The sequence below is a fragment of the Diadema antillarum genome, unplaced genomic scaffold, assembly GCF_040938485.1.
Source record: "Diadema antillarum isolate AM-2024a unplaced genomic scaffold, OU_Dant_1.0 seq00000112_RagTag, whole genome shotgun sequence".
NCBI classification, from domain to species: Eukaryota; Metazoa; Echinodermata; class Echinoidea; order Diadematoida; family Diadematidae; genus Diadema; species Diadema antillarum.
Window position 1 is genome coordinate 450,725 of NW_027271196.1, and position 17,743 is coordinate 468,467.

General features: G+C 39.3%; 1 protein-coding gene across 1 annotated transcript; it reads right to left on the reverse strand.

The window, feature by feature from the left end:
* Positions 1–2,172: 2,172 nt before the first annotated feature.
* On the reverse strand, positions 2,173–14,350 carry LOC139727029 (uncharacterized). The gene is made up of 8 exons (XM_071638010.1): positions 14,272–14,350; positions 12,893–12,949; positions 9,584–9,710; positions 8,168–8,257; positions 7,221–7,423; positions 4,321–4,363; positions 3,648–3,768; positions 2,173–2,274 (listed from the first exon to the last, which is right to left on the reverse strand). Exons 1-8 carry the CDS (start codon positions 14,348–14,350, stop codon positions 2,173–2,175), a joined length of 822 nt encoding a protein of 273 aa, XP_071494111.1.
* Positions 14,351–17,743: the final 3,393 nt, after the last annotated feature.

Here is a 17,743-nt window from a genome sequence, read left to right on the forward strand (position 1 = left end):
GTGACACATGTGAGAGAATTTCATGCAATAACTAGAAATGTCGCTATAGCGACTGGTGTATGCCTCCGCCATAATGCATGGTTCTCCTAATAGGTCTATAGTACAATGTCTTGACAATGTGTGATGACAGTTTCACACAATTGGCAAAATATTAAACTGACAGGTTTGCCACAAGTGTGCTGAATGTTCACTTTCCTAGAACTAGGTTCAATTGGATGAATGATTAAAACGTCAGAGTGCAGGTATTGAGGGAACTGATGATTTTTACTTGACTTTTGACCCTTTTATAAGTTTATGCATTGTGTAATATTCAAGGTATTGAGAAAAAGTATAATTTCAGTATCAAATGGTAAAATAGTACTATCTACACCTGGCCTTTGACCTTTGACCTCACAGTTCCAAAGAGAATCACTGTTAGGTAGAACATGCATAAATATGTAAGTTTCATAATAATACCTTGAGTTACTTTTGAAATATGGAGGAAGAAGTGCAATCTAGCACTTTCACTTGACCTTTGACCTTTTGGCAAGAAACTTCCCACAGAATATATATTGGGTTATACATGCATACATCAAGTTTTAAAAAAATCCTTCAGGCATTGCATAAATATAAGGAAAGTAGTGATATTTTGAGGAGTTGACCTTGACCTTTGACCCCCTGACCTTTGACCAATGACCCCCAACTTCCCTAGATAATCACTGCCCATCGGTACATGCATATATACTAAGTTCCATGAAGATACCTTGAACCATTTGCGAGATATGGAGAAAAACATGAAATTTCAACCTTTTTTCACGAAATAACCTGTGACCTTTGACCTTTGACCCCATGACCCCAAAAACCAAACAAAGTATCATCCCCCCAGGATATACCCTCATAAAAAGTTTGATGTAAAAACCACCTCACGGTTCTTGAGATATCGACAAAAACAAAACGGGACGGACGTAAGGACGGACGGACGACCCCAAAACATAATGCCTCCGGCCACTTCGTTGGCGGAGGCATAAAAATGACATGCCAATGCCTACCGTGGCTGCTCTACCAGCTGAGATGAGGTGCTCCCTACCCTCCACGCCAACAACCCCCTGTACTTTCCCTTGCCTAGACCTTGAAGGGATAAATGGGCTTCTAGGAGGCATGTTGAGGAAGTACTTGCTGGGCTGCTGGGGCGCTGTCACCTTCTGGGCGGTGGCTCCACTAGCCTCGCCGGGCGTCACACTGCGAGTATGCACAGGCACCCTCGGTGCGCCATGCTTGGTAAGCGGTGCCTGGGAGTTGGTGCTCGGTGCTCTTGCTGGGACCCGCACAGCACAGCGGGCTGGGGTGGCGATCAACAGGGGGATGCGGGGCGAAGGAGGGGGCTGGGCTGTAGGGCTCCCCTTGGACAAGCGCTTTGGCTGATCAGAGGAGCGATGGATGAATTGGCCAAACTTGTACATGCCAGGTTGATTGGAGGATTTATTTTCCTGCCCCTTCCTCCTAGATAAACAATACAGACCATGCAGTATTCAACCAGCACACAGCTGTATAGCATTATCGTCTGTCACTTAGAAAAGATATCAATTGCTTTATGAGCATTAATTACAACCCAGCAGACATCGGAAAAATTTTATGAAACATTTTTGCATTTGAACAGCATTATGTGATACAGTGTAAGTGCAACTAAAGACAAACAATATAATATCAAAAGCTACATTTATCATGTATGGTATCAAGGCATGAATTGTAAATGTGTGAATGGGTAATTGCTTCTTTTACAATTGGGCATGGACTAAAAAAAATAAATTTATTTCACTTTATCCATCCTGCACTCTGTGTGATTGTAACGAAATTCTATTTGGTGGTCTTGTGACCGTAATGTTTTCAGAAATTTACTGGCTTGAAAGTCCAATCAAGTTGTGTTCTGCCATCTGCTTTCACCAAGATCTTCATCATGTACTTTCATCCAATGGATATCATACGGATACTTATCCACTCTTGGAAGTTTAGAAAATAAACTCCTGATATTATACGTTTCATTTCTATACAAGTGATAATGATCTCAATAAGGTTACATGAGTATTACAGCAAAATGATATCTGGTCAAGAAAGTTAATCCCCAGTTCTCTCTCTTTATTTGGTTTGTTTCCTTAAGACTTAGGTTTCCTACAACCATCATTTTCTTGCTTGAATTTACCTGGCCAACTCTTCCTGTTGTGCCTTTTCCCTTTGGATCTTTTCTTGTTCCTTCCTTTTCTTCTCCGCTTCTGCCAGCTGTTTTTCTTCCTCAGCTTTCTTTAAGGACAGACAAAATAACAAATCTTACTAATGGTGGTAATACAGCAATAGAGATAAATGCATAGCACATACCTTTCACTCATGAAATAACTGCACCTGTGATGAGCACATTCTAATTGACATCTGATTTGTAGATTTATTCTAGTGATGCCTGTAATGATAATGTGCTGTAAGGCAAAGGCATAATGGATGACACTGCATAAACAAAACAAAAAAAAAGGATTAAAAAGTATACACTGTAAAGACAATAACATTACACCCCACCAATCAACAAGTGTTCACAACCTTCTATGTCCGCTGTTCTGACAATCTGTTCATAGGTGTGTATGTATGTTTCACACAAAACCCAATGAAATACACAAGGCAACATGAGCAAATCCCCCCCCCCTAACAAAAAAAAAGGAAAAGTAGAAATTACGCAGTGCGTAATATATGTCCCCGCCGGAAGTAGCATTTAGTAGCAAAATGTACAATATAGGTAAAAAGATCAAGGTCAAATGTCAAAGAAGTCAAAGGTCAAAATTCTGTGTAGAAGTTTTGAAGCCCTCACCTAGTGCCATCACATAAAGCAAACGGAATCGAAATCGGGTTAGAAATGGCGAAGGAGTAGCATTTTGTAGCCAATGTACAATATAGATCAAAGGTCAAAGAAGTCAAAGGTCAAAATTCTGTGTAGAAGTTTTGAAGCCCTCACCTAGTGCCATCACATAAAGCAAACGGAATCGAAATCGGGTTAGAAATGGCGAAGGAGTAGCATTTGGTAGCCAATGTACAATACAGGTAAAAAATCAAGGTCAAAGGTCAAAGAAGTCAAAAGTCAAAATTCTGTGTAGAAGTTTTGAAGCCCTCACCTAGTGCCATCACATAAAGCAAACGGAATCAAAATCGGGTAAGAAATGGCGAAGGAGTAGCATTTTGTAGCCAATGTACAATATAGGTCAAAAATCAAGGTCAAAGGTCAAAGAAGTCAAAGGTCAAAATTCTGTGTAGAAGTTTTGAAGCCCTCACCTAGTGCCATCACATAAAGCAAGCGGAATTGAAATCGGGTTAGAAATGGCGAAGGAGTAGCATTTTGAAGCAAAATGTACAATATAGGTCAAAGGTCAAGGTCAAAGGTCACAACTGAAATTCTGTGTAGAAGTTTCAAAGCTCCCATGTAGTGCTATCATATAAAGCAAACAGAATCAAAATCGGGTTAGAAATGGCGAAGGAGTAGCAAATTGAACATTTTGATCACACACGGACGCACAGACGGACGGACGGACGGACGGACAGACGGACAGACGGACGGACACACAGACACACACACGTACGGAGCCCGTTTCATAGTCCCCTGCTCGAACTCATTCGGCGGGGACAAAAAAATTCACCTTCATAATCTGGATCTGATTTTCTTGCAGTTCCTCAAGCTCTTTCTTTGAAGATGAAATGGAGCACATCAGATCCAGCGTCACCCTTGAATTAGCCATAGTCGACAGCTTCAGCTCCGCACTTTTGTTTGTTGTCATGGAAAACAGAATGGCTGCCTCACTACGGAAGGTCTAAAGATTACTCAAGTTCCCCCCCCCCCCCCCATTTACCTGTTGCTGAAGTTGTTGTCGGGTTTTTCTCTTCTTTTTTTTTTGGAAGAGGGACATTCAAACCAAGGGCCCTCCTCTCAGCCCTGATTACATCTCATTTCTGAGAAGCCTGATACTATAAAAACACATATCATTTTTTTTTTTCTCGTGAGCATAATATCAGAATGATGAACAATGCAAATGTACATTTTATTTTCAATTCTTCCCTGACCAGTATAACAGCCTCAACACATGTCAGTATTTTTTTTTTTTCAATCAACATTCCACACAAGCATGCAAATAAACTGTGCTATGCACGAAATACGTTTAGGTTGGTTTGAATATAGAAGTATTAATTGTTTTGTACTTGAATTTTCCAGGAGAGAGAATTTGTGAATTCAAAAATGAATAGTACACTACATAGTTATAAAAAAGTGAAAATCTTATCTATTCCATTTCACATTATTTTTATAACAGAGGATACATCTTCAGAATGAAGTCATTGATGGTTGGAAAAGGAGATTCACCTAAACAAAGAGAACAGAACAAAAGAAGCAAGATTATTACAAACCAGTTTACAAAGACTGAAAGCAATATCAGAACACTACATATTACCACAAGTGTTTTGCATGCAACAATTGAGAAGTTTATGCACTAAGATACTGTACAAAACAGACAACAGCTCAACAGTCCGCATAAGGACTTCGGCCGTGCATCAATAGTTTCTGGACCAACCACCCTCGAAGAATATGGTTCTTTAGCGATCAAGGCATCACTCTGTTCTGTGGTCATTTGTTTACTTTAGGTACATAAAGTCAGATGTACATAGGTGATCCTGCATCTCAAAATCGATAAAAGTTGCCAGGTAAGATTTTTGATTAGCAATTCAATTCTGACAGAGGAAATTTTCTGCATAGAATGACATGCATTTCATTAAGATCAGATATTCATAAACTAGCAAAATCTTCAATGGTAAAAATAGATAGGAATACTTCTCAGACAATTTTATTTATTTATTTGTATTTATTTATTTAGTCAGTTTTCTTTACCCAGGGTAGCCCCATCAGTGGTTTACACACTGTTATCCTAGGGGGCCCTGCAACAGAATGACAAAATATAACAGTTCAACAAACACAAAATAACAAATCAAGGACATCCCTTTTTGCAACGTAACATCAACAATGGGATTTGAATTGATGAATTGGATTTATCAATTTGCACAGTGTCACCATTTCTTGTGTGTGGAAGAAAAAACGGATCTATAATTGCAATCACTCTTCATTCTTTAACAACATTCTATTCAAGATTCTAACACAGTATCACAGCTGCTGATAGCTGCTTTTAACATTTCTGTGCATGCTCTGAATGCTTACGACATGGGTGGAAATTAAAAAAAAAGCAACCAGGCATTCAGATAATCAGTCTTAAAAAAAAAGTTAAATACATGTACATGCCACATGCTTACAAGTTTCAAATAATATGACAGGGTAACTCTGTCAGTAAACACCCAAAAATCAAAATCAACTCAGCTGAACTAAAAATTTATTGTCAGGCTCACAAGAACATCAGCCCATGTGACTTTTGGTGGGTATAGTGATGCATGATTACATACAATGCGCAACCATGCATAAACAGCACATGTATAACCTCATCAACTATCAGGTGAAGATATGAACACAGCATAAAATTGTTACACCCACAAACAGCATTTCTGGTATGCTAAGAATTATAATAGAATATAAATTTCCGAAATGTAGGATTACTTTTTTTCAAACACATGCAAATACCCAAGTTCCAAAATCATCACTGGCAGCACTATGATAAGGCACATATTTTTTATTTCATTGTACACTGCTGAATCTCTTGTGTTATTAAACATTGTAACCAATATTGGTCACACAGCAAAATCTGCTGCTTCTATACTTAAAGAACTCCTGCTTCTTAATAAAATATGCTACCTGGTTGCATGAATTAACTAGATATATCGCTACGGCGACTGATATGCCTCCGCCATAATGCATGGTTCTCCTAATAGGTCTATAGTACAATGTCTTGACAATGTGTGATGACAGTTTCACACAATTGGCAAAATATTAAAATGACAGGTTTGACACAAATGTGCTGAATGTTCCCTTTCCTAGAACTAGGCTCAATTGGATGAATGATTAAAATGTCAAAGTGCAGGTATTTGGGGAACTGATGATTTTTACTTGACTTTTGACCCTTTTATAAGTTTATGCATTGAGTAATTTTCAAGGTATTGAGAAATAATTTCAGTATCAAATGGGAAAATAGCACTATCTAAACCTGGCCTTTGACCTTTGACCTCACAGTTCCAAAGAGAATCACTGTTAAGTTGAACATGCATAAATATGTAAGTTTCATGATGATACCTTGAGTTACTTTTGAGATATGGAGGAAAAAGTGCAATTCAGCACTTTCACTTGACCTTTGACCTTTTGACCTTTCAGTAAGAAACTTCCCACAGAATATATATTGGGTAATACATGTATACATCAAGTTGAAAAAAAAACAAAAAAACCTTCAGGCATTGCATAAATATAAGGAAAGTAGTGATATTTTGAGAAGTTGACCTTGACCTTTGACCCCTGACCTTTGAACCATGACCCCAACTTCCCTAGATAATCACTGCCCATTGGAACAAGCATATATACTAAGTTCCATGAAGATACCTTGAACCATTTGCGAGATATGGAGAAAAACATGAATTTTCAACCTTTTTTTCACAAAATAATCGGTGACCTTTGACCTTTGACCCCGTGACCCTAAAATCCAAACAAAGTATTATCCCCCCAGGATATACCCTCATACCAAGTTTGATGTAAAACCGCCACACGGTCCTTGAGATATCGACAAAAATAAAACGGGACGGACGTACGTACGGACGGACGGACGACCCAAAAACATAATGTCTCCGGCCACGTCGTTGGCAGAGGCATAAAAATACAACAAAGCCAGATGTGTACACATAATTTCATCAACATACACACTGCAATTTGTGTTTAAATGGGTTTTCATTGCTTCCTTGTGCTTGGGGGATGAAAATATGTGGTTTCTTAGATGAAAACTGCTTTTGAAATGCCTGAGATATCCAAGAACAAAGTAAGATAGAGTGGTCCTAATAAAAGTTGGTTTCCACCTTTTATTAGGACCTCACTGCTTTTGGATATCTCAGCCATTTTGAAACTGATTTCCATCAAATACACTTTGAATTCCTCTTAAAATTGTGTGCTTTTTAGTATTTCATATAAATGGTTCCTAATTACCTCGCACAAAGTTAAAATCTGAATCCCCATCTCAACCACAACCATCCCATAAAGTTTGTTTGTCATTTGTTTTTGTTTTGTGTGTGTGTGTACTCACGGGCCTCAATCTCTGCCTCCACTTCCTCTATGCACCCCTGGAGGTGGGTTATCTGGGCCACGCCCTGTTTGATGGCCTCCTTGCGCTGGAGGACCTCCAGCTGCCACTTTTTGAGCTCCTGTGCCAGTTCCTGCTCCATGTACACCTCCTCGTAAGACCGCCAGATGGACTGGTAGTGCTCCAATGTCTGCTGATGCTGTGCACTGAGTGTTTGGGCAGGAAAGGCAGAGAATCAATCTTGAAAGACCTTCCTGTCTCAATTCCTTTTAGAATCAGACTGCTATCCCTGAGAAAGATCGGAATGGTAGCATCCCGAAGAAGGTAGGAATTCAGAGCTTCAACTTGTTAATAGTGCAAAGAGTGTCAACATTTTAAGGTTCTTTCACCATTACTTTTGAAAGATGTTTCATTTTCCACAAAAAGTGAGAAGCAAAAATGACAGAAATGTAACAAACAATATTTTATTTCTATACACACACAGCCTTGCGCATGTAATACTCCTGAGCTTAAAAAGGAGACAGTATACAATCGCAGGGTTTAGATCTTAACGTTACAGTTCAGAGGAAAATAAGCTAGTAGTCCAGAGGAATTAGACCAGATATATGTAGAGCACACTTGTTGGAATGTGCAATATCACATATTATGCTGTTTTTCTGCTCATCCTGAATATAGAATTGATACTTCATTAACACTTCTCCTACAATTGGTAAGAAATAACAGCAACGATAATGCAATAATAATATGTGCCATAACATGGATATGTATGTCAATAAGATAGAAAAACAGATGTCATAATTAATGATTATGCTAAAAATGTAATGAAACTGCTAGCTTGAATGTTGATTACAGCAATAATAGCAATTATAATGTCTAATTCTGATGATGATAATAATACTGATAAAGATAATAAACATATTACACACCAACTCTGCAGAGCTTTGACTCACTTCTCTGATTTAAATTTCTTGTCCAGGTCAATGATCTTTACTTCCAGGTTTTCCAGGTGTGCATTGAGGACAGTGGCATGCTTCTTCAAGCTGAGAGAAAGTCAATGAAGAAAACAAGTCAACCTTGTGGCAATAGCCGGGTTCACACGTACACCAATTAGCGGGATACAAATCTCGAGATTTGTATCGCGATCGTCATCCCGAGTTTTTTGCACGTGTGGACAGAAAAAACCCGAAAATTAGCGGGATAAGCATCGCGATGCTAATCCCAAGAAATCTTGCGCTGGTTCGTCAATTAGCTGGATAATTGGCCGCGTGCTGGTACGTGTGAACGGTCGGGATTAGAATCTCGAGTTTTTATATCCCATCATGCAATGCGCACATCACAACAGCGAGGCCTCTGCGAAGAGGTCCTTCACCTCTTTGGAGCACAACAACAACAGCGCGCGAATCACACCACTGACGCGTAAAAGACAATGGACAAAGGTAAGTGCGCGCAGGCAGTGATAGAGAAGGGCGCTGTGTGACCCAGTTTGCAGGCTTTGCTGTTATCTCTATCGGCAATTAGCGGGATAATTTGGTACGTGTGGACGCTCGCCAAATTAGCGGGATACCGATCGCGATCGCTATCCCGCTAATTTGGTACGTGTGGACGCTCGCAAAAAAACTCGGGATGAGCATCGCGATCGTCATCCCGCTAATTTGTACGTGTGAACCCGGCTAATGTCTCAGTCTCCTTGAAAAAACTCATACTTTAAAGAAACAAGATGTCTACATTTCTGCTAGAAATTAGCTAGTCAACTGATTGGTGAATCACCCTGATTATATGACAGAGAACCAAAAAGGTATTTGCCTAAGAGTTTTGAAGGATATTGCTTCATAACACAAGGAGATAGTTGAATTACTGTCCTTTCTTGGGAGTCAATTTATAATCTCATACATATTTTGATGAAAGTTTATGTCCATAGACATGCTGGCCAGATCTGGCAGATTAGGTAACATACCATACCAAGGTATATTTGCCAAAAAACAAAAGACTTGCAAGTTAAGCAAACTTTTTCCTTGAGAATAAAAGCATTACAAAAGAAAACAGGAGAAAAACATACTGTGGAGAATCACATGTTTCAGATTCCAAGTCTGCATGGTGGACAATACATCGTGGTTAAGCAAAAATTAAAGTGATTGTATCTGGAGCAAGAATAGAAATCATATCACAAGTTTTCGGAGGAAGGTACCGGCTCACAAAGGAATCTTCAAAATATTTAAGCTGGCATGTGTTCTTGCTTTTACCTGCAACAGATGTGTGCCAACTCACATTACGCCGAATTATGCAAAGAGTAAATGTAACATTTTACTGCTGGGAACATAAAAGTAATAAAAATGTTCATAAGATTGCATCCAGGCAGGCAGGCTTGCCTTTCTTTGCTCTCCTTGTTCTGTCTGAACTGCCGGTGGCAATTCTTTGTCTCCTCATCCATTTTCGTCAGTTCTTCCTCCATCCGCCTTATCCCATCCTGTTTTTCCTTCAGGGAGGCTTCAAGAACTGGGACAACAATGCACACACGGGTATTATGAGCAAAACCAAAATTCACAAGTCTTACAACAAGATTTTATAAAAACAACAAGGACTTCACAGTCAAATGACAGACCATGAATTTGGTAAGTGGTCTCTATGGCTTTTGTAATTCAACACTCTAAGATGTTTTTGCCTCAGGTCAAAAGATTGTTATCAGAATTAAACTGTACACAGAAGACTACATACTTCTGTTTCATTTCCTAAATTATAGTGAGTTACCTAACAATTTTTCATGTGCAGCCAGACTGATGCCCCACGGATAGCCAGCCTCATACTTCAATGACAATGGGGAAACATCTCTTGTGACAGCACATTACAAGCATTATGGATGTAATGTCTTGTATGGCAAATTCAAGACACATATGTTATTCAGAATGTAGCAAACAAAATATGTCATTGTTTCTACGTAAACCAAAACTTGATTATGAAAACACATACAGGTACATTCTTTACAAAGTTGATATGTATGGCATGGAATATGCCCATATAGTCCAGGCGCAGCGACCCAGAAAAATTGACTTCGTTCAACCCACCCCGCATAAAAGGTTTGACTGCATAGGGTGGTCGGTTGGACCCTCTGGAACACCCCTAGGTAGTATGTGATATCAAATTGTGGTATCAATGAAATTTTACAGGCCATTTTAGTTGCGACATGACCATATTCTTCGAGGAAGCGTCTGCGCACACTAAGACTACTACACGTACCACTAGCACTGCTTCAGGCGCCAATGCCAGTGGTGCGTGTTATAGTCTTAGCGTACAAAGACTTTTTCCGCGACAAACATCGGTTTTTGCCTGCAAACTAACTTTTCACGCTAAGCTGGAGTCGGTGTAGTGTAGTTTCCAGACGTTTTTATTTCGTCTTTATTTCTCCTAGTTGAAGCAAGCCAAGTGAGAGTGCATACCCAGCGATTGTGACGCCCGAACCGTTTTTTGTGGCAATCATTGAGCATGCACCCTCATTCGGCTTAGCGCAATACAGCGGGCTTCTGCACAATACACAAGCTGTAACTCAGAGAAATAAAGGCGAAATAAAAACAGTTAGAAATTAAGACTAGGGTCGGTAACGCTTGTCGCTATTGGGGCACTGAAAATGACAAAATTATCACAGTTTTTGCATTTATTTCACGAAGGATTCATCGAAACGCCTTAAAACTATATATTATGTGCATGTTGCTAGAGATGTAAGCAATACAATGGGATACATTGTAAGGTATAATGTTGTGCATGGTTACCATGGTAACCGGATGCCTACAGGTGATTGGTAACTCCCAAAAATATCTGGAATTTAGACAGGTTTGTTTCTTTTGCCTTTCATGCACATCACTCATTGTAGATGAGTTCTACACTGTAAAATTAGTCTGGATAAAAAGGGAAAAGACGTCCAAGATTTTTCCGTCATTCTCTCATCAGCATTAATTCATTACTGCACGTTTTGAATAAAATTTTCATATCATGATATTTCATTTTATTCTATATATATATATATATATTACAATAGTTAACAAACACAAAAGTACACTTAATTCTTTGATGGATAATCCAGCGCACGTGTATATTCCTTCTTTAGAAAGGAATTTATCGGTATTCTTGAATAAACTTCCTTTAAGAACATAAACAATCAATTGCTTTCCTCTGCTCTTTTCCAGGATTGTTTTGAATAACCATCGCTCTGTAAATACTCGAAAGAGCTACTATAGAATATTGGCTTTGCTTTCTGTATTCATCTTATTTTTAAGGGAAATTTGTGTCCATACATTATTAAAAACTATATACATTTGCCTATGCTTTGAAGTCAAATTTGTGTTGAAAGTACGACGGATGCAACTTTTTCATGTATTTTACTATTCGAAAATGATATCTTTCTTTCAATGGCCGTTTATTATGCCTTTGCTTGCAAATTTTGCTGTAAATTGAAAATGCTTCAAAATATTCTTCACATATACCTGATGTTGTACACTTTATGCAGAAGGGAGGACATGCTTATTGAGCTTTTTGATATTATGGGCTTTAGTTTTCGAGTTATTGACAACTAAATTCTGATTGGATAATACTGGTTGCCATGGCAACAGGGAAAACTTTTTAAACGAAAATCAATAAAAAATTTTGTTTTTTTTTATTGCATCTATAAAATAAAAAAAAAATGTTTGCAGCAGCAGGAGGCATTTGGGGGGTTACCAGTCACCTTTAGGCATCCGGTTACCATGGTAACCATGCACAATATTATAACTACAATGAATCCCACTGTATGGATGACATCTCTAGCAACATATACATATATAATTTTATGCAGTTTTGATGAATTCTTCATGAAATAAATGCAAAAACTGTGTGAGTTTCGTCGTTTTCAGTGCGACAAGCGTTTACCGACCCTAGTCTTAATTTCTAGCCGTTTTTTCGTCTTTATTTCTCTGAGTTGCAGTTTGTGTATTATGCAGAAGCCCGCTGTATATATTGCGCTAAGTGGAGTGAGAGCACACACCCAGTGATTGCGATTCGGTCGTCACAATCACCGGGTATGTGCTCTCACTCGGCTTGCTTGAACTCTTGAAATAAAGACGAAATAAAAACGGCTAGAAACTACACTACACCGAACCCAGCTTGGCGTGAAAAGTTAGTTTGCTGGCAAAACCCTTGTTTATCGAAGAAAAAGTATATGCACGCTAAGACTACTACACGCAGCACTGGCACTGGCGCCTGTAGCAGTGCTAGTGGTGCGTGTAATTTATTAGTCTTGGCGTGCGCAGACTCTTTTACGTTTGTTCCAACAAATCATGATGAAAAGTGGCCAGTAAAATTCTACTGACACCACAATTTGGAACCACATACTACCTGGGGATGTTCATAGAGGTCCCATCTACCACCTTGTCTGGTCAAATCTTTTCTGCGGGGTGGGTTGAACGAACTCCTTAATTAAGCCTCTTACAGGAATTAGCGCCTTGACTAATAGAACAATGTTTGTGCGATGGATGCCAAAGAAACTTGGGAATGAAGTAATGTCTTGTAAGATGCTTTTTTCCCCCACAAACAAGTAGATGAAGAATTCTAATGAAAACTATATTATTCTGAATTCTTTGAACATGAAAAAAATGCTATGGCTGGAATAGATAAAGAATTAAAATCTGTATATAAAAGGAAAGAGAAATTACCAGATATTTGCTGCTGTTCCTTTTCAAGCTCCCTTAGCTGCTGCTTCTTCTCAAATTCTGTAAAAGAATTTCAGAAAACAAGTAAGTTGGTACTGCATGTTTACATTCAAGTGTAGTAGATTTTGCATTTCACATATGTTAACTATGTCTAGTCAGCATGCAAAGTATTTCCTGGTAACAAAATACTGATGATACAAAATGCACACTCATATACATAACAGGGTGTGACAGTATGTTGGCAAAGGTAACACCCGAGGCACAGACTGTGATTATCTTTTGCATTTATCAAGTTGCTTCCTTTTACACAATTAAAGTATTAATGTTTCAGTGAGCATGTATGCCTCATCGGTGTCATGTAGCCATGTGCTAATGATGATAAACTGAGGTTGTCATTATCAGAATACAGCACAGAGGACAGAATGAAAACAAAGATTCCATTAGCATTCATTTTGTAGTACTTGGGAGTGGTAACATGAGTACATGTAGGTCCCAGGTTCCTATAACTTTTCTGTTTCAATACACCATGGTCATAAAATGTGCAATTGAATACTGCTCTCTACTTGGAATCATTCGGAAGTAATGCTGTAGAACATGCATTTTGGCAAAATGCAGTCACAGAGTGTGAAATATCACTAGTGAAGAATGTAGCATCAAAGACAGTACAATGAGAACAAAGTTACCATTGTATTGTATTCATTTTTACAGTTATGACTGAGATCACAAGTGAAGGTTTAGGTTTATTTCCTATTTCAGGGGCAGATCGAGGAATTCCGTAAAGGGGAGGCACCTTTACAAAATTAAAGGGGGCACCAGCAGCCCCCCATTTTTTCTTTTTATTTCTTTTGTTTCAACAAAAGATAAAGGGGGGGGGGGCGCCTGGTGTGCCCCCCTCTGGATCCGCCACTGTATTTGACAATGCAGGGGTGTGAGAGTACTTGCAGATCAAAATCTTTAAAAACAAATGAAGCTTATGAATAGAAATTCATTTGAAATGACAAAAAGTCTGAAAAATGGGTTTAAGGTAGTGTAAGAAAAAAAAAATCAGAAATCAGTCTACTTTGAACTCTCAGATTGATAATAATTCTCTTAACCCGTTAAGGACTGATTTTGCTACAACACACATTTCCCATAGACACTTGCACGAGTATACTCGGGACTTGCCCTCAATGGGTTAATGTAATGTCCCCAAAATCTTGCAAAGTTCATCACCAATCCTTTCATGTGGGCACCACTATAGAAATTTGTCAACAAAATTCACATTGTTCAATACCCGGTACTACAGTTGTGTAAGACAGCTAAACAGGCATTTTGAGCACTTTATAATTGCATATTATATAATGAGGATCTAGCTTTCTCCACAAATATAAAGTTACACAAACCAAGATTATGAATGGCCCTGTCCAAGTCCTCTGTGTCCACAGTCATAGCTGAGCTCTTGGCAACAAACTGAGATGCCATTGCTGCTTCGATGTTCGATCTTTGATTTGTGATATGTGGTGCTGAGATTTCTTTCCTGTAGAAGATAATGATGAACAATTTGCAGATTGTGATTACTTCATCTGGGCACCGTTTCATGAAAGTTATCATCAGCCCTGACAAGCTGTCACTTTCTGACAATCATCATGGTAACAGTCAGATGCCAGAGCTCTCAGCCAATCAAAACCAAGGATTTTACTGAAGTTGCCAGAGACTGACAACTTGTCAGGGCTGACAATTTTCATGAAACGCAGAGACTCCAACCCCAAGCACCTTCTGATCTGGAGATTCTCCCGCCTGAAAGCCCTAGCAAACAGGAGACTCCAAGTTGATGATCATGAGCACGAAGCGCGAACTTCCTTGCGGCCGGGGTCCACGGCCCGCAAGGGCCCTGGAAGCTCTAGGGTTCTCGATGCGCTCTCATGCTATCTAAGGCTTATTTTTCAACATACTATGGCAATAAGTAAGAAATCCTTTCCAACGGGAGACACAGAGCCAGGGCGGGAGAAATTTAATCTAAAGTGGGAGAACAGGAGATTTTGCCAAAATGGGCTTTCGGCGGGAGATCTCCCGTCGAAAGCGGAAGAGTTGGAGTCTCTGGAAACGGTGCCCAGATGTAACAATGCAATGAATCCAAAGCTTGCCTCTCAAGTTGTAATTTAAAGGGATAGTTTTTGTGACATATAATATTTATGACATTTCTTTAAGGTGATGCAAGTACTTGTACCTTTCGTGATTCTTAATTATGGTGAAATCTGAATCTGATCTACCACATTTGCTACATTGTTGTTGCTGGGTGCAACAACAAAAAAAAAACAAAACTGAAATTGTTCTTTAGAGGGTTAAGCATGAACTTCTGACTCTGATGTGTCTGAAAACAAAACCAAAGAGGAACACACACATGCAGATACACATAAATCTTTTGAAGAAGGATGTTCCTGATTAAGTGAAATAGAAAGTAGATACCGTACATGTAGTTCTAGACTTATTCCACTAGCACCTAGGCCTACTAGATGCTTGTCTCTAGTCTCTATAGACTACTACAGATTGACTATAGACCACAGCTGAGCCAGAGGTCTGTCCACAAGAGATGTCTAATGTCAGATCTACACTCAAGACATGTCTTATTGTCTTAGACCCAGCATAGCTCACCATAAACCACCTACACCCAGACACCAAAAACATAGAAAGTCTAAGTCAGTGGTTCCTTTCTTTATCTTCTCTGCAACAACACTCACCCTTGGGTCAACAAACACTAGAATCTAGACATGGGCCTAGGTCTAGAAGAGGCAGAGGACGTACAACTTGTCACGATATAGAGGTTCTAGACACGATCTAGACATATGCCTAGAGTAAACACCTAAAACTCGAAATCACCAGGAAAGCAAAACCACACATAGACTTCCAATAAAAACACAACAGCTCAGGTTTGATATAGTCTACTCTACAATGCAATGACAATAGACTCTATTATGGTTTTCCAGTGTGCATAAGATATCAACATGATTATGAAGATGTCACATTCAACTATATTAGGGTTCTAATTTATATCATAATTAATTCAGAGACTCCAACCCTAAGCACCTTCTGATCGGGAGATTCTCCCGTCTGAAACCCCTAGCAAACGGGAGACTCCAATTTGATATGTGCGAAGTTCCTTGCTCTAGGGTTCTAGATGCTCTCTTGTGCTATCTAAGGCTAATTTTTTCAACATAGGCCTACAATGATATTAAGTAAGAAATCATTTCAAGCGGGAGACACAGAGCCAGGGCGGGAGAAATTAAATCTCAAGCGGGAGAACGGGAGATTTTGCAAAAATGGGATTTCGGCGGGAGATCTCCCGTCGAAAACGTGAGAGTTGGAGTCTCTGTTAATTTGGCATAGATCTAGCCTGAACAGACGACGTGCTTCGCACGGCTACTTACACAGCGACTGGGCTGTGTATAGACGTCTAACGTTAGTTAGCATAATATAGATCTACGTACTAGACGTAGGCCTACCGGTTGACCGAAAGATCGGTCTGTATCTGTCCGTCGGGAAATGTTCCGCGGAGACTACGTCTGGCTTCACGGATCCCCTCCGTATACAGACCGAAGTCAATGATGCCAGCTCCTGTGTGGCAATAGCGCACAGATCAAACGTTACGATTAACCAAATTTCAGGCAGCTATTTTACATTCAAACAAGTTTGACATGACATGACACATTATGCAGCAATATTTGGGGTTAATTTCTCACATTGTGCAATCGAAATACTCACAGTTACTCGGTTATAACGCAGAAATTTTATCGATATCGCAACATCGCCGTTCGCAAGCAGTAAGTCGCCATTTTTAATCTGTAAGCCATTGAAAGCCAATCACATGCGAGGTACGTGTTTTAGTAAAACAAACACGTAGAAGCTACCTCGCATGTGATTGGCTAAGAGATTCAGTGTGTGTTTCTGCAGTTTGAACGTGACGACGCGACAGGCTGTGTTTTACGTTGAAAATTCTACTAAAATATTGGATTATTCATTAATCTGGTGAGTGTAGTCTATTCTTGAATAGTTGATTTAACTATTCAAGCTTAAATTTGCCGACCTAGGGCCGTGAATTAGACGCAATCGAGAAGGGTGAGGTACCTCACCCAATTTTCCATAGAGACAGTGGTTAAGAACATCCACACAGCAATGGGTACTACAACCTTCCGTCTGTCTACGGAGGACAGCGTTAATGGCAAAATATAAAAGAGTCCTCCGGACAGACGGATCTTTCTGTCTAGCCTACCGGTAGTTAGTTTATAATAGTGCTCTATGTGATTGTGCATCGCAAAACCCAACAAATAGTTTGATTAGTTGCACACCTGGTGATATTACATGAGAACTCAAAATAGGTCTAGTTCTTTAGATCTAGGTGAAATGGGTCAAGACAGATAGATCTACTACCGGTAGTATTACTACTCCGTAGCGTTAGGTCGAGATCTAACGTTAGTCAATCTACATTTTTTTAAAAATATTTTCTGAAAGAACTAAGGTCTATTCTTCTTCTACAAAGACCTAGGCCTCGATCTAGGGGTCTGACATTAGATAAATTGATCTTGAAACTAATGTTACAGTTTGAGATCATAAAATTAAAGGGGAATTAAGTTGGTTTTTTTTTTGTGCAGTTTTTCTAACATTGTTAGAACTCTTGTTTGTACGGGTTACGCCATTTCCTGACCCACTTCATCTGACACACTCTTTCTGACACATTTTCTTTGCCATTCATTTTGTACACGGGGCAGTTTTCATGAGACGGCTTCTGTTATTGGCTACTGTGCTAATGAATATTCAACAGCCTTACGATTTTTTTTTTTTTCATAATGAGTCACTCGGTCTGATTCTGTGTCTGTGATT